At 36.7% G+C, this 23,911-nt stretch overlaps 1 protein-coding gene across 1 annotated transcript in view; it reads right to left on the bottom strand.

The window, feature by feature from the left end:
- LOC116472202 (uncharacterized) overlaps positions 1–23,455 on the bottom strand; it is an 84,956-nt gene extending 61,501 nt beyond the window's left edge. Inside the window, exons 1-2 of the mRNA XM_032158993.2 lie at positions 23,113–23,455; positions 18,439–18,503 (exon numbers count right to left, since the gene is read on the bottom strand). Of these exons, the coding sequence (XP_032014884.1) occupies positions 18,439–18,503; positions 23,113–23,190 (143 nt within the window). The 5' untranslated portion in view covers positions 23,191–23,455. The remainder of the gene's footprint in view (positions 1–18,438; positions 18,504–23,112) is intronic.
- Positions 23,456–23,911: the final 456 nt, after the last annotated feature.

Here is a 23,911-nt window from a genome sequence, read left to right as displayed (position 1 = left end):
TACAAAAATAAGCAAAATTCAACTGCCATAAACTTAAAAATGACTGTAGTGCAATCTATCAACATAATTTCAAATAATTAAAATGAGAAAGAAAATCACCTGAAGAGATGTTTTAAAAATATGAAATATAGAGGAGCACATGTAAGCAAGGATGAACACAACGTATGTCACTGGCCTACCAAAATTGTTTCTGAAAAGTTATAAAGACCCAGATAAACAAAAATCATTTTTAAAAAAGGATAAAAATATAGGTAATTTTAAATGTATAACAAGAAAGATAATGCTCTTTTAGAGAGATAAACTATATAAAGAAGATATTATATGAATAAACATCAGAAAAGTTACTACTCTTGTATTTTGTTACCACTTTCTGTTGCAAGATAGTACTCTAGGCGGGCACAGTGGCTGACACCTGTAATCCCAACACGTTGGGAAGCCAAGACAGGAGGATCCCATGAGACCAGGAAGTTTGAGACCAGCCTGGACAACATAACAAGACCCCATCTCTACAAAAAAAAAAAAAAATAGAAAAAAGTAGCTGGGTGTGATGATGTGCACCTGTAGTCCCAGCTACTTGCGAGGCTAAGGTGGGAAGATCGCTTGAGTCCAGGAGTTCGAGGCTGCAGTGAGCTAAGATTGCACCACTGCACTCCAGCTTGGGTGACAGAGCAAGACTGTGTCTCTAAAAAAAAAATGAGAAAATAATTTTTTTATTTATTACTCTTCAGTTAATAAAGGGGAGAAAAAATTGTTTTAAAAAGAACTAGAGCACAATGAAGGTGAAACATGTGTCAGAGAGTATCTAATTTAAATAAATTCCCTTCTCTTGGCTCACCTGAATTGCCTCCCAGAGAACTGAAACAAGGCACAGATGTTCAATATAGAACCAACATCTGGAATCTTTGAAAACTAAAGATGGGAGGAATGCCAGAACTCCAAACTAAGCTAATATTTTCCTGGTTACCTAAGAACAGAAAGGACAGATTCCATGAACCAGAGTCCAGTAAGTTTGATATATATGTTTTCAGTATTGTTCTTACAAAAATTTGTGATGCCAGCATATATTCCAAAAGAAAAGTCATGATAAAATAACCCCATTAACTTTCTTTAACAAAGTTATTAGACAGTGGATAGAAAACTGACATAGATACATCATAATTTAAATTAAAGAAGGTAATGATACAAACTCTTTTGACTTATTTTGAAATGAAAAAGTGTCAACGGTGACATAAACTTTTTGCAGTAACCAAATTAATGGGTACATATCAATAGATTAATAACCTAGAGGGAAGCCAAGGCCATGTGCTCTTGACCAGTGACTTGAAGGAACACATGGAGACAGCCTCATCAAGTGTGTAGATGACACTTTGCTGGAGGGATATAGCAAATACATTACATCTGGATTCAAAAAGATCTCCAATGAATGGAATGAATGCTATGATGAAATCAAGAGATGCAATTTATCATATGTAAATATAAAATCATGCTTTTAATTTTTTAATTGCAGGATACAATAGTCCTTTTGTGAAAATATTTGATCTGAAAAAAGACCAGACAGTTCAGTTGACCACAGTGTATGATAAACCTGCCAACAATGCTAAAATGTGCTATCTAGTTATATGAGCTGAAACAGTGTCTGAATCCAGGTATTGGTGGAAGGGATTGTCCCACTAAAATTTCCAAAAGTCAGATAACCTGTGGAAAAGAGTATCAATATACCCACTGGAAGAGGGACATTGACAAGCTGAACTTTATTCTTAAGAGGTCAAATGAATTTTTAGAGACCCGAAATGTGTTGGCTCATGAGCATTTAGCCTAAAGGAGAAAATAATAATTTCACTAATTATCTACAAATGTGTGATGGCTTATTTTACGAAAAGCTTATTCTTAGTTTGCAAGACACTAACTAAAGACCACAGTGAGAAAGTACAGAAAGTACCTTAGGTGAACATACAAAGAGCCTGCCCTAATAAAACCATCTCGTCATGGGACATCAGTGTCCCAGAAACTATCCAGACAGAAGGGAGGAGATCAAGTGGAGATCCTACAAGAGGATTCCTTCATTTAGTGGGAAATTGCACAAGCTTTTGTTCTAAGATCTCCACCACTTTATACTTCCATAATTTTATATAATCAACAGTATCTAGAGACATCCAGCTGTGTAGTTAACAAGCACTATTTGTTAACTAGTATTACTCAGACCTCAGTTGTCTTCTTTCTTATACTGTCCAAGCAGATTAAGAAAAGCTGAGGTATAGTTGAATTATTTGGGTAACAGTAGCTATAAAAACTCAAGTAGAAAAGGGGGTAAATAGTCACAACTTCATATTTACAGTAAAAAACCAAGTTTATTGTGAATCCACAAATGGATCTGGCTAGTACTGTATTATAGTAAGAATCAACAGTGAATAATAAAACAACTCTGAAAGTGACAAAACAACTGTACCATGTAATATAGACAGTCAGAAATAAACTTTGTTCAAACACAGTTCTATTTGAGTTCCATATACTTGGCTTTTCCTATTCTGGGTCTCAAAATCCTACCGTAATAGACACATAGAAGCAGCCTAGTTTAAATATCAATTTCATTAGATTCTGTACTTCTGGGCATGATGAAGAAAGGATTAGTAGAGTGGTTGAGAGCCTGGAATTCATTAACTTCAGCATAAGTACATACTGCAATCTCCACAATCTCCAAGGGAGTTCTAACACATTTTCCAGTCATCCTCATATAAAGGACCACTAAAAGTCTTTAGCCAGAATAATTAAGGGAATACTTCGGAAGCATTTCTGTTGTATACAAGGCTGGTGATCCTCTTCTGTGTGCCTGTGCAATTCTTGTCCTCTGTTGGTCTCTATTGCGATAATATTTCCTTCTTTCAAGAGCCTTATTATTATAAGAGGAACTTTTACCCTGTTATATGCATAAAGTTAAATTTACATATGAATTACTACATATCAACTAGTCACAAAGCACAAAGTGTTGAAAAAAACTTTTGTAAGCAGTCTTTGCTTACCTCTCAAATGCTTTGCAAAATGCCTATGCTTTTTTTTTTTTTCTGAGGTGGAGTCTCGCTCTGTCGCCCAGGCTGGAGTACAGTGGCTCGATCTCGGCTCACTGCAAGCTCCGCCTCCCGGGTTCACGCCATTCTCCTGCCTCAGCTTCCCAAGTAGCTGGGACTACAGGCGCCCGCCACCACATCCGGCTAATTTTTGTATTTTTAGTAGAGACGGGGTTTCACCATGTTAGCCAGTATGGTCTCGATCTCCTGACCTCGTGATCCACCCACCTCCACCTCGCAAAGTGCTGGGATTACAGGCGTGAGCCACCGCGCCCGGCCATCTATGATTTCTTATATTATTACTTTTTACCTTGAAGTTGCTTTTCTATAGTTTGTTCATTGATACAGCCCTGCTCCATAACATAGGGGCCCCTTGTTCCCCATGATCAATATTCTGTTTTCTTTGGATTTTGCATGAATTCATCCTGCTGTTCATCCCTGTTCTAAGCATGGCTATATTCTATTCCCTTCAATGTGAAGAGCAATCTCCTGATTGGGGGCTGCATTAGAGAGAAAAGGAGACCTCCAATAGACCAACTCTGAGACTACATGATACTCTGTATTCCCCATTACCCATCGATTGCCCTCCTGGGTGGTGGTGGCTCAATGTATTGTTTGGTTTGGTTTTCCTTTACTTCATGCCCCCTGTTCTATGTACTAAGCAAGCATGAAAATAAAAGGTATAAACAGAAAAATACTTAGGGAAAAAATTTACATTTTTTCCATACCATTTCATAGATAATATGGTCCTACACATCTAAGATATTATATCAAGTGGCTAGTTAGCATTTTCACAGGGAAACTCCATTTCACCAAGTTTAACAGTTGCTTTGACCTGAAAATCACTTCCCCTTGAAAACCACTGAACTTTTCTCCTGGCCATGATCAGAGACCTCTAGTCATGCATCTTCTGTACTTTCCCTATTATCACTATAGCCCCAACAAGCTCAGTGTCCTTGATGAATTGGTGAAAGGGGTACAGAAATAAGATGTCCTATTTATCTTGCCAGGCTACTTTATGAGCAGACATTATGCCTCAGTCTTTTGTGCCTCAGGATCTGTTTTCTCATAAAGTAAGTGTAGTTTATTTACCATACTCAAGCTCTATGCAGCTACAGTTTGAGTTAAATAGGGTTTAGAAGACTGTCATGACAACCTACATAGCATTGATAATGTTATTTCTGCAGGGGAATGTACCCTTCACTTCAAAGAATTGATTTACAAATAATTTATACATAATCATTTGCAAATTGGTGAGTTTTACTTAGTCTTCAAAATTATACATACACCACAGACATGCTATGATATGTATTTTTCCTACCAGAGAGAACTTGAAAGTATCTTTCCCATTTGAGTGTAACTAATATCTACTTTTTTTTTTTTTTTTTGACAGAGTTTCATTCTTGTTTCCCTGGCTGGAGTGCAATGGCACAATCTCGGCTCACTGCAACCTCTGCCTCCCAGGTTCAAGTGATTCTCCTGCCTCAGCCTCCCGAACAGCTGGGATTACAGCCATGCACCACCACACCTGGCTAATTTTTGTATTTTTAATAGAGACGGGGTTTCACCATGTGTGTCAGGTTGGTCTCAAACTCCTATACCTCAGGTGATCCAGCCGCCTTGGCCTCCCAAAGTGCTGGGATTACACGAGTAAGCCATCGCACCCAGCCCTAAATATTTTTAATAACACTAACTTAAGTCCACATGATCTGTAACAGTAAAGTACCAGGTATTGTATACATGTTGGTTTATTTTCTTCAACTTGTCTTGACTCACACACCATTTTCACACCTTGCTGAAAGTGTTGGGTGTCAATAAAGCAAGATACAAATAGATTTGATTCATGAATGTTTGAGCTCAGGGAACAGACACCTCCTGGCACCAGTCCATAGGTGGGACAGGTGATCTATTGCTTCTCTGCAATAGTCTGTCTGACTGCAAAAAATATATGATTGTTGAAAAGTTGGCTACTTGTCCACTTTGAATGGGAAACCTTGCTGACTTCAATTTCAGGTCACAAAAATTGTTTGGGGTTCTACTTTTTCTGAGACTTGCAGAGCGCTGCCTAAAGAGCATGACTTGGCACAAAGCTCCTTTATTTCAGATTTCATATATTTGCTGTATTCAGTATCAAAGTATGCTTTGTAGGTAGCCAGGAATATTGCACGTTATGTTTATATTATAGTTTTGATCAATTTTTCTAAATGACATCATCTAAACTTACCAGTTGGACTAATGAGAGTTAAGAGAGGAGAATCTAAGGAATGTGGCTTTCCTCAAAACAAACTGAGAGGTGAAGTCACAAAGCACACAGTGTTGAAAAACCTTTTGTAAACTAATAACAACAGCTGCTTAATAAATGGCTTTTGCTGGGATGGAGGAGGGAGTGCCGGCCTGCATAGCTCTGCACACAGGCAAGTCCATCTCATGTTAAGTCAGAGGAAATTCAACAATGTTATCTAAAACATACAAAGGGCATAAACTGATATAACTTTAAATCAACTGTGTAAATATTCTTAAGTAGATATTACAAAAATGTTTTCTTTTGTCTAAACTATGAAATATGGAATTGGGTAGCTTTCCCGTTTCCTTTTAGATTGTTTAGGACTCATGCTACTTTTATTTCCTGTTTTTTTTCCTTCTAATATGAACTGTAGAAATGTAAGCACAAATTTAAAAGAAGAAGAAAAATAGGCTCTGGTCTAACTCAGTGTGTTATATGACTTAGCCAAAATCAGGTATACGTGATGAAAACTAACAGGAGGTTTCCATCTCAGGCGGAACATGGTGTTTCTTTTGACTTTGCATTATGTAACCTGATAAAAGGACTCCATTTTCCTAACCTTTTCTAGCCATTTCAAACCACATTTACTAGCTAGTATTAGTCACTGCTTGTTTCAGTTTTTTCTTACACGTGAAACTATAAAAGCCTCCAGGAAGTTAATGTTAAACTTAGATGTTCAAATATACATTGATAGAACAGAATTTTGGAAACAACTTGATTAAATTGCAATCATAAAATTTAATGAGAATTCAAACAGAAAAAAATGTAAGTTGTACTGATGAAAATTATAATTGTAGTGTTAGGTAGAAATTCATTAGGGGATAAAAGGGAATATATTGCCCAGCTTGAGACCAGCCTGGGCAATATATGAGATACCCATCTCTTCCAAAATTGAAAAAAATAAAATAACTAATCAAATACCTAGAGCAAAATAGCATTGTACCTGAAAAGGTGGATTGAAGCAATACTATTAGGGGTATTTGAAAGGCAATCTCAGGATGCCATGGAAGTTTTCTGAGCAGGGAAATTGCATTCATTTATTAATCAATTTAGCATACAATTTTGGAACACACACTATATTTAAGGCATTGTCTTAGGGGGTATGGGATGAAATAAAGGTGGGCCGCCTCCCTTATCTTTAGGGAGATTTACAGTAGAGAAAGCAAGATATGTATACAAATAAGCAAAGAACCCATATTTTAGCTGACTCACTCTACCTTTTGAGATTATTATAATTTGAAAAACCAGCAGCAACTTAAGGGAGGTGAGTGTTGTCTCTCTAAACAGACAGGCATAATTAAACTATGTCTGTGGGAACATGGCCAGCTCAGTGATATTTGCTTCCATCTCTACATCACTGCAACAGTTTACCTACTCTGTGTGCCAAGCAGCAAGATCCTAGAAATACTGGTCTCTCCAACCATGGAGTGTTAATGTGACACCAAGTCAGGATGGCACAGATCCAGGTTTTCCTACCTAGCACATCCATACAACACTGCCCTTCATGAGTGTTGACATTTTTGAAACCAACATTTATGTTAAAACAACTTCTAGAGCAGGATACAGTAACACAAAGGATATGGCTAAAATTAGACAGCTGGATATTAATTCTAACATTATCTCTGTACAAATCAAGGCAATGGTATTCAGCCTCCCTGCCACAGTTTATCTGTCTGGTAAAATAAAGAATTAGATCAAATTATTCTAAGGTGCTTTTCAGTTTAAATATTCTCCACACTTTACAACAGGGCAGTCCGTGCTTCCCAAACTTTTCATCGGGACCTCTTTTCTTTTTCTTTTTTCAAACAATGACTACAGACTGGATGCTTTATGAAATCATTTACCTCCCCAGTTTATCAATGAAAGATAAATGTGTGTACAATTAATACCACACTGACTTAATATAAATTTGGTATTTAAGTTGGGCCATGCAGCCTTATCTTGGGTAAACACATGCAGTTCATCAGCTTTGGGGAAAATATTAAAGGTGTGAACTACATAGGGATCTAGGTATACTTGATTAGAAAGCACCACACTGAGGGAAAGACACCATCCAAACCTGTCGTAATTAGGATGGGTCAGCTAGAGAGCTTGAACAAATAAATCATTTTAGCCTATCCAAGTTTTGATTTCTTCAAGTGATAAATGAGAGACAAGAGTTTTGAATACTTTTAATTCCACAGTACCAGTAAAGTTTTCAAATATGAAGTTGAGAGGCAGCAACTAAGGTCAGTGGTGGATTTATCTCTGAAGTTAAAATTGAGCTGCATTTAAAGGCATGCATAAGGTCTGGAGAGTTAATGAGTAGAAACCAAATGAGAAAAGACAAAGAGATATCAAAAATCAAGGCATGTCTAGGTAGCTAATAATAATAATAACTAATCAAGCTGAGCTCATGTCTTTTGGGAGGCCAAGGTGGAAGGATCACTTGAGGTCAGGAGCTTGAGATCAGCCTGGGCAATATATGAGATACCCATCTCTTCCAAAATTGAAAAAAATAAACTAACTAATCAAATACCTAGAGCAAAATAGCATTGTACCTCAAAAGGTGGATTGAAGCAATACTATTAGGGGTATTGAAAGGCAATCTCAGGATGCCATGGAAGTTTTCTGAGCAGGGAAATTGCATTCATTTATTAATCCATTTAGCATATAATTTTGGAACACACACTATATATAAGGCATTGTCTTAGGGGGTATGGGATGAAATAAAGGTGGGCAGTCTCTCTTATCTTTAGGGAGATTTACAGTAGAGAAAGCAAGATATGTATACAAATAAGCAAATAACCCATATTATAGCTGATTCACTCTACCTTTTGAGATTCCAACAACATTGAATCAAATCCCCATTCAAATTGAAGAGGAAAATTAGTGAGCCTCCTCTGATGGGGTTTTTACATTGTGCCTATTTATTTCTAATTCCAGTTTTGGCCAAGTTCTCAATGTTTTGCTTCTTAACTCTTGATGCTGCTTCCTTCTGTCTACCATGTATTGACCCAAACATGGAACATGCCTCCTTTTCTCTGATCTCCCCAAATAAAACTCACACAATTTGTACGTGTTGGATGTTTTCTGTTTGCATCTCCAAATCACTCTCCACTTTATCCACTTCGTCTTGTAACCTGGGAGTCTGAAAGGTATGTTCTGCTCAATGGTCTCCCGTACCCACTGATTTCCAGTTGGGTTTGGTGAATGGAAGATGCTGGCGAGATCAGAGTATGGGGGTAAAGAAACATAAAGGAGTTAATTTTTTCAGCTCCCTTCTTGGTGGATTGCTGCATATTGCCTGTGTTTATCTACCTACAGCTCCTGCAATATCAGGTAAATGGCCTTCCCATCTAAGAGAGAGGCTCTCTCTGGGTTCCTTCTAGTCAGTGCTTCTTTTCTATACCCCTTTAGGTCTAGGCAATTGCACTATCCCTTCTTTGTTTTCCTAAATCCTGATGATATCTCTTATGTAATCGCTTTTAAAACTCTCCTTGGTTACCAAATTTGAGTGACTATCCCTTGCCAGGACCTTAACTGTTAAAACGGAGAATAGAGATTTCCTAAATATTTAAGGTATAACATTGAGGGTTACACTATAGCACACAGTGTAACTTCAATATCAGAGAGCAGTTTTTTTAAATTTCTTTAAATTTTTAAATTCACACCAACATGGCACATGTATACATACGTAACTAACCTGCACGTTGTGCACATGTACCCTAAAACTTAAAGTACAATAAAAAATAAACAAGTAAATAAGATTCTGAGAAAGCCATCAACATGGTGAAACCCAGTCCCCACCACACACACACACACACACACACACACACACAGTTGTATATATTTATCATGTATTGGATGTTGTTTTGAAATTGTGGAATACATTGCAGAATGGCTAAATTGAGATAATTAACATATGCAATGTGTATTACCTCACATACTTGGCATTTTCTGTGGTAAGAATACTTAAAATCTACCTTTTAGCAATTCTCAAGAATACGATACATTGTTATTAACTATAGTCCATAATCCTGTTCTTAAAAGCCTTTTATTGTTTTCTCTCCTCCTTCAGTTCTATTGTCATCTCTTACACAGCTTGAGACATTCATTATATTGCTTAGCCCTTTTCTTGCCTATAATTTCCCTTCCTCCCCACTTTGAGTATTTTTTCTCCAAACTTTCCCACATCTTTATATATATGTTGAACTCTACCCATCTCTCGGTCTCATCTTTGACATGCTCTTATGTCTTTCTATAATCAAAATCATTTCTTGAAATGTTTTACTAAATAAAGGCAGTTCTCGTTCTTGCCTCTAGCTCATATACCGCTCTTCTGACTCCTAGATATTCCATGAGTATAATACAAAGATGAGAGTTTTTTCTCTACAATTACAGAGGTAGAGATTCAAAGAAGTGGTAAAAGGTTCATGACATGGGAAAGCATGACTCATGTGAGTAGTTCTGTTTAGCTTATTAATGATGAAAGTCGTGTTTGAAAAGACTAATTTGGCAGTAGTATGCTGTATAGATTCAGGGGAAGAAAAACTCAAGGCAGGAGACCAGCTTATTTCAACAGTTTATGCAAGAGTTGATTAAAAGTTCAACCTGGAATAGTAGTATGATAATAGAAACCAGAGCACAAATATAGAAAAAATAGGAGACTGTTAAAAGGTTAATCTTAATCTCTGTCCTAAAATGAAAAAAAAAAAAAGTCCTAAACTGAAAAAATGGGTGTTCTACAATAAGATTAAAAATAAGTTGAAGAATAACATTTTTTTTTCAGGTTCAGAGCGGAAGTTTAACAGGCGAAAGAAAGAGAAGAGCTCTCTGCGCAGACAGGAGTCCTAGAGAAATGGGCTGCTGGCCAGGCACGGTGGCTCACCCCTGTAATCCCAGCACTTTGGGAGGCTGAGATGGGTGGATCACCTGAGGTCAGGAGTTCAAGACCAGCTTGGCCAACATGGCGAAACCCCGTCTCCACTAAAAATACAAAAATTAGCTGGGTATAGTGGCACATACCTGCAATCCCAGCTACGCAGCAGGCCGAGGCAGGAGAATCACTTGAACCTGGAAGGTGGAGGTTGCAATGAGTTGAGATGATGCCACTGTGCTCCAGCCTGGGTGATAGTGCATGACTTATCTCAGAAAAAATAAATAAATAAAAATAAATAAATAAATAAAAGGAAAAGAGAAAATGGGTTGCTGCTTCCACAGTGAAGTGCAGGAGGTTTTATAGGTGAGCTTGAGGAGGTGGTGTTTTACATAGGGTACGAAAGATTGGTTGGATCAGGTGTGCCATTGGCATAGTGCATGAAGAAGCTGGCCACCCCACCCTAATCTTTAGAGATTAATATTTTTAAAATTATATATTATCTTAGTCCATTTGTGCCACCATGACAAAATACCACAGACTGGGTAATTTATACATAACAGAATCTTATTTCTTACAGTTCTGCAGGCTGGGAAGTTCAAGATCAGGCGCTAGCATTGGTGTCTGGTGGGGGCATTCTTGCTGTGTCCTCACAAGGTAGAAAAATGGAAGGACAAACACTGTGCCCTCACATGGCAGAAGAGCAGAAGAGTAAAAACGGCCTAAGCTAGTCCCCTCCAGGTTTTTTATAAGGCACTAGTCCATTAATCACTTCTCAAAAGGCCCCACCTTTCAATAAGGATTGAGTTTCAACACTTGAATTTGGGGGACCATTCAAACTACAGCATATATATACATCTGTAAAATAACTTACACTTGCAGCACTATATGCCTAGCAATATATTGACACATTAATACTCAGAGATTAAAGTGACTTTTGTGGTCACCTAGCTAATTGGTGATAGAGCTTGAAATGAAAACCCCAGCATCTAACTCCAAAATATGTGTTCTTAACTATTAACTTATTTACTCCTTGTTCAATTATTATTCCCATTCACAGAAGTAGACATTATTAACGTTCCCATTCTATTGAACAGGAAAGAGAGGAATAGAAAGTTCAATAACTTGGTCACAGCCCTAAAATAGAAAAGCATGAATTTGACCCAGTAAGCCAATCTTGGAGCCTGTACATGTTATGTTAACCATGACATTATGCTGCCTCTCTGAAGACATCTTACCAATAAGGCTTAGTAATTCACTTCTTTAGATAATGAGACAAAGGAGGTGTAAAACGAACCTGAGGTTTTGAAGTTAAGACAGCTAGACTGTGGTAAAAACCTAGCTTAGCTCCCTATTACCTGCTCTAACTTGAGCTAAGCTCAAGCTCCTTATTTATGAAATGGCTCAATAATCCTCTCTTCATGATATGGTATTGAGGCTTGGAGGAGAAAACATCCATAAATGGTTTAATGTGGGCCTTGTACATACTATGTAGTTGAAGACAACAATCACACCTGTTCACCATGTATGTCCAGCATCACACCAGACTCATAGGAGGCAATGTAAATTTTGCTTAATGTATGTATTAATCAACTAAATAATTGATTGACAGACTGATTGATTAGTAGAGTTCTGAATCACCCATCTGATTCCAACAACCCATCTCTCTTTTCTGGCTCATTTCTAGTCTATCATTTTAAACTTGAATCAATTTTCTGTATATCCTATATGCATTAGTAGATTTAAAAAGAGATGGTAGCAATTTTAGAAAACATAAGGATAAGGCAAGTCTAATACATAAAGAATTTCATCCATTTAATCATACCATCATCCTTTTAGACTGTTCATTGCACAGAAAAACTACAGTTTCAGAAACCTCACTCTTTCTTCCTCCCAAATAAGATATAAAATAAGTTTTATTGTGTCTGACTCCCTTCCTTCCTCTAAAAACCATGCTTTGGATTTTTAATGAAAAAAAATAGAAAAAAGAAAAAGAAGAATATAATTCTGAACTATTGAATTTCTGATTCATTTTTGTTCACTTTTTTTTTTTTTTTTTTTTTTTGAGACATGGACTCACTCTGTTGCCCAGGCTGGAGTGCAATGACACGATCTCAACTCACTGCAGCCTCAATCTCCCAGGCTCATGGTTCTGCCCACCTCAGGATCCCCAAGTAGCTGGGGCTACAGGCATGCATCATCGCATTTGGCTAATTTTTGCTTTTTTTTTGCTTTATTTTGTAGAGACAGGGTTTCGCCATGTTGCCCAGGCTGCACTAACAATTTAAACTGGGTTTTCAGTCACCAGGTAGGCCTGTAAGTAAATCTAGAGTCTTGAATATTGGTGGCATTCCAAAAAATTATCACAAGTTGAATGAAAAATTTGTAAACTTTCCTTCAGTTGGCCAAAAAACAAAACTAAATAAAATTTATATTATAAAAAATAATATTTAGATTATTAAATTTTATTAAAGTAAAATTTATATTATAAAAGATAATATAATAAAATTCTTTGATTTTTCAGTCTTGGGACAGTTTTCTGAAGGAGATACAAATGATGCTTTAAAAAAGAATGTACTCATGGTCATATTTTGGTAAATTTAGGTAAAATGCCTTTCCATTTCCCACATTTTGCCCTCCCCCGCTTCACACTCCCGCTTCCCATTCACACTGGCATGTAAAGTTTTTGTGGTAGTCAGCTCAGTCAGTAAAGATAGAGACGTTATGTTTTCAAGGCATAGGTATGGCAACATCATGCTTGGAAGGAAATAAAATGTGCCTGCAACTGTGATCGCACATGCCATAAAAATAACACCACCATCTGCAAATAGGAACTCACATTTGTATTAGGCTGTGACTTATTTTCTACAGAAAGAGGACTCGTTTAATCATTTTTCATGGAAAGCAAAACACTACAAAGGAAATATAAGATGTTTTTTGACATTTTACTCTTTCAATGAATTAGCAGATCTTTGTTCTTTTTCAGAGAATAATATTCTCTTAGTAAGTACCTCTTTCTCTGTCATGAAAAGTCTAACTTTTTAAGAGTGAGAATCTAAAATGTCTGTCTTCTAGCACAGTTTAGGAGGGACTCTTCAAAATATGCTACGCTGTAAATTGGGGAGGCTTCTGGCCCTTGTCTCAAGCTCTCCAGGCCCGTCTCAAGCTCTGTTGTATTAAACATGTTAAATAAATCAGCAAAGAAGTATTTTTAAAGATAAAAATAAAAATATTCACTCTCATATCAAGTGACCTCTGAAATAAGAAATGGCATAAAAAAGAGGAAATTAAAATGCGGGATGGGTTGCAGATTCATGAAAACATGTATCTCCACTTTCCACGTTCACTCCCTGCTACTGCTGCTGCCACTCCTGTTCTTAGATGCTCGGAAGAAGCTTTCTCGTTTACGACCATACTGATATTTCCTCTAGGGAAGGAAAACAGTCCACAAGTGGTGCAATAACCTAAAAGGGAAACATCTGTTTGGAGCATGGAGCAATTTATTGGCCGAGTTCACAATACAAAGATTGCAGCTGAAATCCTCTATACGATTCTGCAGGTCTCACCAGATCACAAGGAAAGGAACATTGGTCTTTATAGCAGCATCTCCTGGGACCTAACTGGATTAAAGAATAGGCTGTGTTTTTCATTTAGATAAAGTTTTTTTAGATAAAGATTTTTTTAATAGTACAGAAAATTTGAGAAAAACAGCACTTAATAAAAGGATATGGCTAAAACAGTAAATTTTACATTATGTATATTTTATCACAAAAAAGTAAGAAAGATAAAAGAAAAAAAACAAGACACATCCTACTCCTCACATTTCAGATTCTAAAACAGGTGTTAAAAATCCCAAATCTGAAGATTACCAAAGTAAATCTAACTTGAAGGAGCTTGAAGGAGACTTTTGCTGTGAATTTGCATCCTCAACTTTTACTAAGAGGCCTTTTGTTTCTGTAGAGACTAATGTCATTTTTAAGGTTTTGGTCCTTTAAAATGGCCAGCCTCTCATCCTATCAAGCCTATGTTCACTGAGAGGGTTTAGAACATACCCAGAGGTGTGAGGATCTAACATGAGGTGTGACATGTACATGAAACTAGCATGAAAAAGAAGAGATAGGAATATGTTGAAAAGTTATTGGAACATAAACTAATCTAAAAATAAATACTGTACCTCTTTTCAAAGCACCATACTGAATTTTACAAGTAGACAATAATGAAGTGGCTAGACAAATCTGGCAAATAAACTAGGTGCATTAATTACCATGAGGCTGCTGCTAACCAGCAGCTATTGGGTGTCATACCCACCAGCACATTTGAAAATAATTGCATTTAAAACTGGGTATCACTGGGTATATAGTTTGGGGCTAATTTATTTATTTTCAAATTGCTTCATAAAACATAACTGATAAAAGAGAAAATAGATACATTAGGCAACATATGTTTGAGTCATATCTAATACTTATATGTCAACAAATTAAATAAAATCTAAACTAACCATTGTTAGTAAAAATTCCATTTGAACTTTTATAAATTTGTGGTCATATGAACCACTGTAGGATATCTCTTGATTATTCTACAATGTATATATACTTCAAAACATCATGTCGTACATGATAAATGTATACAATTTTATCCACAATTTAACAATTAAAAACTTTTAAAAAAACAAGAGGATTAAAAAATGATATATCAGGCCAAGTGCAGTGGCTCACAATTGTAATCCCAGCACGTGGAGGCACCGAGGCAGGAGGACTGCTTGAGCCCAGGAGTTTGAGACCAGCCTGGGCAAGACAGTTGGACCCAGTCTCTAAAAACAAAAACAACAACAACAAAAATAGAAAATTAGACAGGCGTGGTGGTGGTGGTGCACACCTGTGATCCCAACTGCTCAGCTGGCTGAGGCAGGAGGGTCTCTTGAGCCCAGGATTTCAAGGATTCAGTGACCTGTGATGATGCCACTGCACTCCAGTCTGGGCAGAGAGCAACACCTAATCTCTTAAAAAATTTTTTTTAAAGATATGTCAGGCTGGCCGAGCGCAGTGGCTCACACCTGTAATCCCAGCACTTTGGGAGGCCGAGGCGGGCGGATCACCTGAGGTCAGGAGCTCGAGACCAGCCTGGCCAACATGGCAAAACCCCATTTCTACTAAAAAGTACAAAAATTAGCCAGGCGTGGTGGCAGGCACCTGTAATCCCAGCTACTCAGGAGGCTGAGGCAGGAGAAGCTTGAACTAGGGCAGCCGAGTTTGCAGTGAGCCGAGATTGAGCCACTGCACTCCAGCCTGGGTGACAAGAGCAAGACTCAAAGAAACAAAACAACAACAAAAAGGTATGTCATGCTAACTAATCAAAGATAAATAAAGCATAAGTTTAAATGAGGGAAAAAATATAATTCAAAATTATTAAAAGAGAAAAGAAAAAATTTTATCTTTTTAGCTTTTCAAAAAATTCCAAAGAAACTACAGGCAATCCTTTCACAACGTGAATTTAGAACTTCTCCTTGTCATCTTCCATCTTCAAAGAAATGACTACATACATTTGATGTATGTTCTGATTCAACATAGGGCTACATCTATCAGTGTTTTAAATAATTTATTATTGGTTAACAATAAACTGACTGGTACAACAAATCCTTACTTGTCAACAGATATTTGTCAGGAGGCCAGATTTCTAGTTACGATGATGAATGTTTGTGTTACACTGCTAAGTGTGCAAAGTGATTTTTCACATGCAGTATTTCATTTGAATCCCACAGCTCCCTAATAAAGTATTATCACCAGTCTCCTTTGATACAGAAGTGACAAAGTCATAACGTTAGTACAGAAAAGAGTTTCAAATAGAACTCTGCTGCTATAACTCCAGTCACTCAGAACCCTTCCCAAAAAAAGCTCAAAATACAACTTGAAATGCAGAAATAAAAACAACCACAAAGGCTTTGAGAGTTTTAATTATTTGTATCAAGTGAATATTCCAGTACTCAAGCACTTTTAAGTAATAGGTCATAGTTGATATTTTGAGATCTACGAAGAAGGCACAAGACAAAAAAAGGAAGGAAGGAAGGAAGGAAGGAAGGAAGGAAGGAAGGAAGGAAGTTCGTAGGTAGGGAGGGAGGGAGGGAAGGAAGGAAGGAAAGAAGGGAGAACGGAAAGAAGGGCGACATAAGAATAATAAAAACATCAGGTTCTGTTGGCAAACTTTGTTCTCTCATAGGGCAACATAGGATTATCATTTATCAGTACTTTCTAGGGGGTTGTCATAACAAAGTATCACAGATTGGGTGATTGATTTAAACAACAGAAATTTTGTTCTCCTGGTTCTGGAGGCTAGAAGGTTGAGATCAAAGAGCAATGACCACCTTTTCCCTGAGTCTTCAGATCATCTTCCTTCTGTATGTGTCTGTGTCCAAATTTCCTCTTTTTATGAGTGCACCAGTCTTACTGGATTAGAGCCCACCTTAATGACCTCTTTTTAACTTAATTACCTCTTTAAAGACCCTATTTCCAAATACAGTCATATTTTGTGGTACTGGGGGTTAAGATTTCAACATATGAATTTCAGGAGACACAATTTAGCTCATAATATATAACTCACAAACATTTACCACCCACTTACTATGTGCAGAGCACCATGCTGAACTCAGAGAGTACTAATCCCTGCCCTTGATGGAATATCCACCTATGTATATAGATATGACACAAAACTGAAAGTTAAATAAAACTCCAAAAGTCAAATGACAACAAAATAGACCATTGCAACTTCATAATCTTTTTGGCCCACATGACAAAAGTTGTATTTTATCAGTATATCCTTTTCAGTAGGGAACTATGTACTAGATTTTAGAAAGAATAATCAAATGGTTAAAATATTTATAACTTGCTGTTCTGTCAACTGCCTGAAAAACCAATTAGTATGACATATTCCATTAATTGATAATAAAGATATCACTATTATATTATCAGAAAAAACTTTTTAAATGGCTAAGAAAGTTAGTACATAAAATATACTAAAAAAGGGAACAATATGAATTTGTAAGTTTGCAACAAAGGGAAAAATGTAAATAATGTGATAGTCACCAATGAAAGGAATAAATAGCTTTAAATACAGTGGCTAGCTTCAGCTTTTTTTCTAGTTCTTTAAAAATACATATATCATTTTGGCTGGGCGCGGTGGCTCACGCCTGTAATCCCAGCACTTTGGGAGGCTGAGGTGGGCAGATCATGAGGTCAGGAGATAGAGACCATCCTGACTAACACGGTGAAACCCCGTCTCTACTAAAAATACAAAAAATTGGCTGGGCGTGGTGGCGGGCGCCTGTAGTCCCAGCTACTCAGGAGGCTGAGGCAGGAGAATGGTGTGAACCCGGGATATGGAGCTTGCAGTGAGCCGAGATCACGCCACTGCACTCTAGCCTGGGTGACAGAACGAGACTCCATCTCAAAAGATATTCTCCTATTTTTTTTTTGTACTTGAGGTTTTTGTTGAACCCAAACCAAAACATTTGAAAATATTTTGAAATATGTGAAAAGTATGATATACATCTGGATGTGCCGAACCCTAGTAAGGATACAGGAAACATTATTTTTATTTAACATTTATATGATAGCTGCAGTGTGTCTCAATCCTAAGGTATTTTTTACAATAGCCCTATGGTGTAGGTTATAATTATTATTTTAATTTTGGGCAAGAAATTTACCAGTATTTGCACAGTGGGCTTCAAGTGGAAGTTTTTATTGGTCTGTGTTCTTTAGAGGTTTTTGTTAGTAGGAACATTGGACCAGTAGACACAAACCTAGCTCCAAGTCTTGGCTTTACTTCTTATTGACAATCACATTGCATATCTTCTTGGTAGATTTTATCATTTTGTAGTTTCTCCCTTTCCTTACTAATATATTTTGATTTAAACACAATTTTGCCAGGTATTACTATTACTATACCAGCTTTCTTTGGTAACTATTTGCCCAATATACCTGTGGTAGGCAGAACAATGACTTCCTAAAGATGTCTACTTTCTAATCCCCAGGACTTGTGAATATGTTATAGTATATGGCAAAGGGAAATTAAGGTAGCAGATGGAATCAAGATTTCTCCTTAAAATAGGGAGATTATTCTGGGTATGTATTCACAAGGACCCTTAAAAGTAGAAGAGAGAGGCAGAAGAACAGAGTCAGAGAAATAGATGTAATGACAGAAGTAAGTTCAGGATTATGTGATATGATAAGGATTTAACCCACGTTGCTGTCTTTGATGATGGGGAAGGGACGTCACAAGCCAAGGAATGTGGGAGACCCTTTAAAAGCTGGAAAAAGTGAGGATGAAGAATGTTATGAGATATATATTAGTTATCTTTGCTGCTATAACAAATTACCACCAATTTAGTGGTTTAAACAAAACAAATGTAATATTCTCCTTTCCTACAGCAACTTGATTTGCCTATTAACCTTAGAGTCACTGTCTTACACGCCATAAACATTTATACTCATCTTCTTTCCTTAGCAAAAGTTTCTGGAAATGTTATGTTTAATGACATATATTCAAATTAAAAATATTATTATCTTGCCAATTATCTAGCAAGATTAACAGTAAAAAATAAGTAAACATATTCTTTAAAATTTTAGCAATGTCATACAATACTCAAGTTAGAAGTGACTATATGAATTTTCTGCATAATTCCCTCATTACAAGTGTGTGTGTGCACATGTTTTTAGTTTTATTTTAAATCCTGGTTATACCTGGCATTATGCTGGCATTTTTGGCTGTAGTCAAACATGGATCAATGTCTTTGGAAACGTTAAGAATTTTTTTTTAAATTTGAAATGGTAGCTCAGAATGCATTACCCTCTAAGACCCATTGTGGACTATGGACTATCTCTGTTTTTGTTTGTTTGTTTGTTTGTTTGTTTGTTTTTGAGATGGAGTCTTGCTCTGTTGTCCAGACTGGAGTGCTGTGGAGCGATCTTGGCTCACTGCAAACTTCACCTCCCGGGTTCAAGCAATTCTCCTGCCTCAGCCTCCCGAGTAGCTGGGATTACACGTGCCCGCTACCATGCCCGGCTAATTTTTGTATTTTTAGTAGAGATAGGGTTTCACCATGTTGGCCAAGCTGGTCTTGAACTCCTGACCTCAGGTGATCTGTCTGCCTTGGCCTCCCAAAGTGCTGGGATTACAGGAGTGAGCCACTGCGCCCATCCCCAGTATGGACTATTTCTCTCCACTTATCTAACTTTACATTGGTTGTATAAGTAACTCAGGTAATGTGCAATGATGGTAATAAAAGATCTTTTATTTGAGATGCATTGCATAACTCATGGCTCCTATTATAAACAGACGTCATCTAAAGAACAATTACTCCTTTTGATGTTTATTTACAATCCTCACCCTTCACATGACAAAATGGTTGTTAACATTAATTAGTTTATTTAGCCATAAATTTTTTTCAACTAAGGGTAACACCATCACAATGAAAGAATGGCATTACATAAAAGGGCAAAAAAAAAAAAAAAAAAAAAAAAAGCAGAAGCGTGACCTGTTCAACTACTTTTATTGGGTTTGAGTTGATACATTATCAAAGAAGACTGTCATTGGTTTTATGATACCTGTTAATTTTTAACCAGCAAAATAAATTTATTTTCACTCTTTGTCATGACTTTGTGCTTGATTACTTGCTTGCTTTCTCTTTTTTCCTTTCCTTATATCTCTTTCATTTTTTCTCTTTTTAAAAATCAGAGTATAGTCTCTTCCTCTTATCAATACCCCCAACTTTTAACATCTAAATCTTTAATTATTGTAATTTGATATATTCTCTACCCCTAGTGATTATCAGGAGGAATATACCTCTGTAGTATTCAAATATACTTGTGGAGCTAGAAAAACCGAAATAAAATTGACCTCTTAATATATCTAGTAGCAAATTACAATCAGCATTCTATACTTATGGAGAGCAAAAGGATTGCTCAACAGTAGGGTGAGGTCAACTACAGGGAGGCTTTATGGTGATGATGGGTCAGAACAGCACTCTTGGAGAACCAGAAGCAGAGATCAAGAATAACCTAAATTACCAACCTACTCAATGACCTTGAACAAATCAACAAGTTATCTTTTTTCTTTCTCCTTGACAATTATTTCTTCTGCCTGTTGGCTTGGACTGAACTAATGCAATGCCCCAATAATTTACCTCCACTAATTGAAACTTTATATGGTATGAATTTATGCTTAACTTTATACTCCATACAATGTTTGATTATACAAATCACAGTTTTGAACAAGACTGCATAAATACAGGGTGTTGATCAAACTACTTAAATAGACAAATTGTGATCAAGTACTTTAAGAAGCATCGTTTGCATATAAATATGATTCTGACTATGGTTGATCATTTCTTGGTCTTTACTGAAGGTCTGTCAGGACTTCTAGTTATTAGGGGCCCTGTTACAGGAATGTGAATTATTCTGTATTTGGAAGATATAATATTGCCTTTTGTTAAAATTCCTCTGTAATTTCAATATTTTACCGCCACATAGTTAAGTTAGTAATAGTTTGCAATATGAATTAACAAGGTAGGGATACTGAAATATTTTTAGGGAACCCAATGATGTTATGTGGTCATGGCTATAAAGCATTAATTTTTCTTTATAATACTGAGTTACATTTTCATTGTTGTTTTCATGAAGTACACAGAATCCCTCTCCACTTAATTGTTCCATGCTTGTTTCTGTCTTCAACATTTTCTTGTGTTACAACGTTGTTAAATCAGTTATTTTTTACCTCCTCAAAGCATTTTATAAATTTACTCATCTTTCAACAGTCTTTATAATAGAAAAATTTCACTTTTTCCCCAAATTTCCTTAGGTTCTCTCTCTTTTCATGAAGGCAAGGAAACCCAAAGTATTAAAATATAATTTACAAAATTTGATTGGTGTCCTGAAAGTCCCATTAAAAATAATACGCCATTACCATGAGGCTGACTAGAAAGGAATTGGCAAACAATCTCAACACAATGAGGCTGTTTTGTGGAAATAAAGGCACAGCATATTATAACCCAAACCACAAGAAAAGACTAGTTGACTAATTCAGTTGGATAACCCAAGTCCTGCTTCCTGCCTCAGTAAGTCTGGGGGCATATGTCAAACAGCTGCTCTCTTTTATCCAGAATTAGCTGCGTTTAGTGATAGGTTAAATGACCACCACATGCACAATTCGTATTTCATTTTACAGGGGACAAATGAGTATCCTCAGACACAGGATAATCAAATGATCACCCAGTATATGACCTTTATAGTGTATGGTTTTGATCAGCGATCGTACACAATGAAATCACCATCTTACACTATTTATCAATGGCAGCCAGCGTTTTTCTCTACGAATTCCAAGAAGTGCCAAGATCTATTTTATTTGTAGGATTCAGCCTTCTAGAACCGTTGTCTACAATTTTGTTATTAAAAGTCTTCCTAATTTTATTATACCCATCACCAAATGTTTAACCTTAAGAAATTTCCCACAAGGATAGCAAGGTAGATTCCACAGTGTGCTGGAATGCTCAGTGTTATACTACCAGATTTGACCAATTGCCACATTAATTAATAAAGGAAAAAAACATAATGAATCCCACAAAATACGATATAATCCAGAAGAGAATTATCATTTCTAAATTTTCAATTCTTATGGATGTAAAAGACATTCTTCACACTAATTTTTCTACTCAGCAAAATTATGAAGCTTTATCATGTGCCTTATAAAGACTGCCACACAAGACCTATTCTAGGTACCTCTGGGAAAATGTCACCATCATCCTATTTTCTAGTTCCTTATCCAGCGGAAATCACATGCATCTAAAATGGCTAGAAATTATTCCTAATGGTCTTCCAAACTGCATGTTGGGAAGAACCAGAAGCCACTAGAAAGATATTCACTGAACGTTCATCTCCTAAATGATGGAATCAGTTTCATTCATATTCGTAAGCAAGAAAGAGGAAAGACAGTGGTACCTGCCAGAGCCAGGCGCGGTGGCTCAGGCCTTTAAATCCCAGCACTTTGGGAGACCGAAGCGGGCAGATCACGAGGTCAGGAAATTGAGACCATCCTGAATAACACACCCTGTCTCTACTAAAAATACAAAAAATTAGCCAGGCATGGTGGCGGGCGCCTGTAGTCCCAGCTACTCAGGAGGCTGAGGCAGGAGAATGGTGTGAACGCGGGAGGCGCAGGTTGCAGTGAGCCGAGATTGTGCCACTGCACTCTAGCCTGGGCGACAGAGTGAGACTCCGCCTCAAAAAAAAAAAAAAAAAAAAGAAAGAAAAGAAAAAGAAAGTGGTACCTGCATCCATGATCCTCTTCAACTGATCTGGAAAGACTGTGTGTGTGTGTGTGTGTGTGTGTGTGTGTGTGTGTGTGTGTGTGTCTCACTGGAAGGACAGTGGCTCAACAAAAGGCTTTTGTTGTTGTTGTTCAGGAAATAACCGTATTAAATCTTCCTTGAAACAAGACTAATATCTTAAGTATTTCTCATTTGAAAGTAATAGAAATCCACCATTCAAGTTCAAGTGGAAGGGGGAATTTAGAAGACAATACAAGGTTATCTTAGAATTACCAAATACAGAAAGTATATTTAGGCCCTAACAAAGAAATGAAAATTCTTAAAGCTGATTTGTCCCTCTCTCAGGCAACTTCTCTACTTTTCCAGGCTATCTTCTACAAAGCAGTTTTTTTCGTTTCTCCATAACAGCAGCTTTCAAGTGAGTTGATTTTCCTGTCTCCAACTCTCTCTAACGTATAGGTAGAATATCCATTATTGCCTAATTCAGTCACTGGGGCTCTGAGTTTAAATTATCAAGAGACCGAGTCTGATTGCCTCAGCTTGGGTCACATTCCATCTTGGACCAATCAAATGTGGCCAGGGATTGGGGGTTTACCTGATATGCAATGTCACCAGGGTTGACTGGGGCTGGAAGGTCTGAAGAAACTGTGTCCTCTTCTGCCAACCAAGTCATCTTTTATAGACAGTGAGTGTTGGTCATAAAACTTGTTGCATTTAGAGAAAATTAATTTCTACAGATTTTATAAATGCCCTGCATACTGAAGATGTTAAATAAATGGTAATCATGATAATATTGATTTGAAGGCATTCTTTCTAATAAGGTGAACATGACATTTAACTATTACTACATTATAATATTTTTGATTAGCTGAATATAGAAAAACATTTGAAACTCAGGCATACATCTAATAATTACATTTTGAAATTCAATTTCTCACAATGGAAACAAAAAGTTCATATTGAAAAAAATCTTTTATAAACTACTATTAGTGTTTTTCATCAGATTTCCATCAGTAGTCATATACAAATAATAAACTTAAGTATATGTTTAAAACTCATTGTAAAGTCAGCATAAAGAAAAACTATCAGCTTAAAATAAAACATTAGAATGTTTTAACAATATTTATAATATCTTCCACTTATAGCTGCTGTGACGGCCACATTCATATACTCACATATATATGCTACAACAATTCTTTTTTTGTTTTGTTTTGTTTTTTTGTGTGTGTGTGTGGGGTGGGGGGAGGGGGGAGGGACAGCATTAGGAGATATACCTAATGCTAAATGACGAGTTAATGGGTGCAGCAAAACAACATGGCACATGGATACATATGTAACAAACTTGCACATTGTGCACATGTACCCTAAAACCTAAAGTATAATAATAAAAAATA

This window comes from Hylobates moloch, unplaced genomic scaffold, assembly GCF_009828535.3.
Source record: "Hylobates moloch isolate HMO894 unplaced genomic scaffold, HMol_V3 SCAFFOLD_8, whole genome shotgun sequence".
NCBI lineage: Eukaryota > Metazoa > Chordata > Mammalia > Primates > Hylobatidae > Hylobates > Hylobates moloch.
Note: the sequence above shows the minus strand (reverse complement) of the source record. Positions and strands in the feature narration are given on the sequence as shown.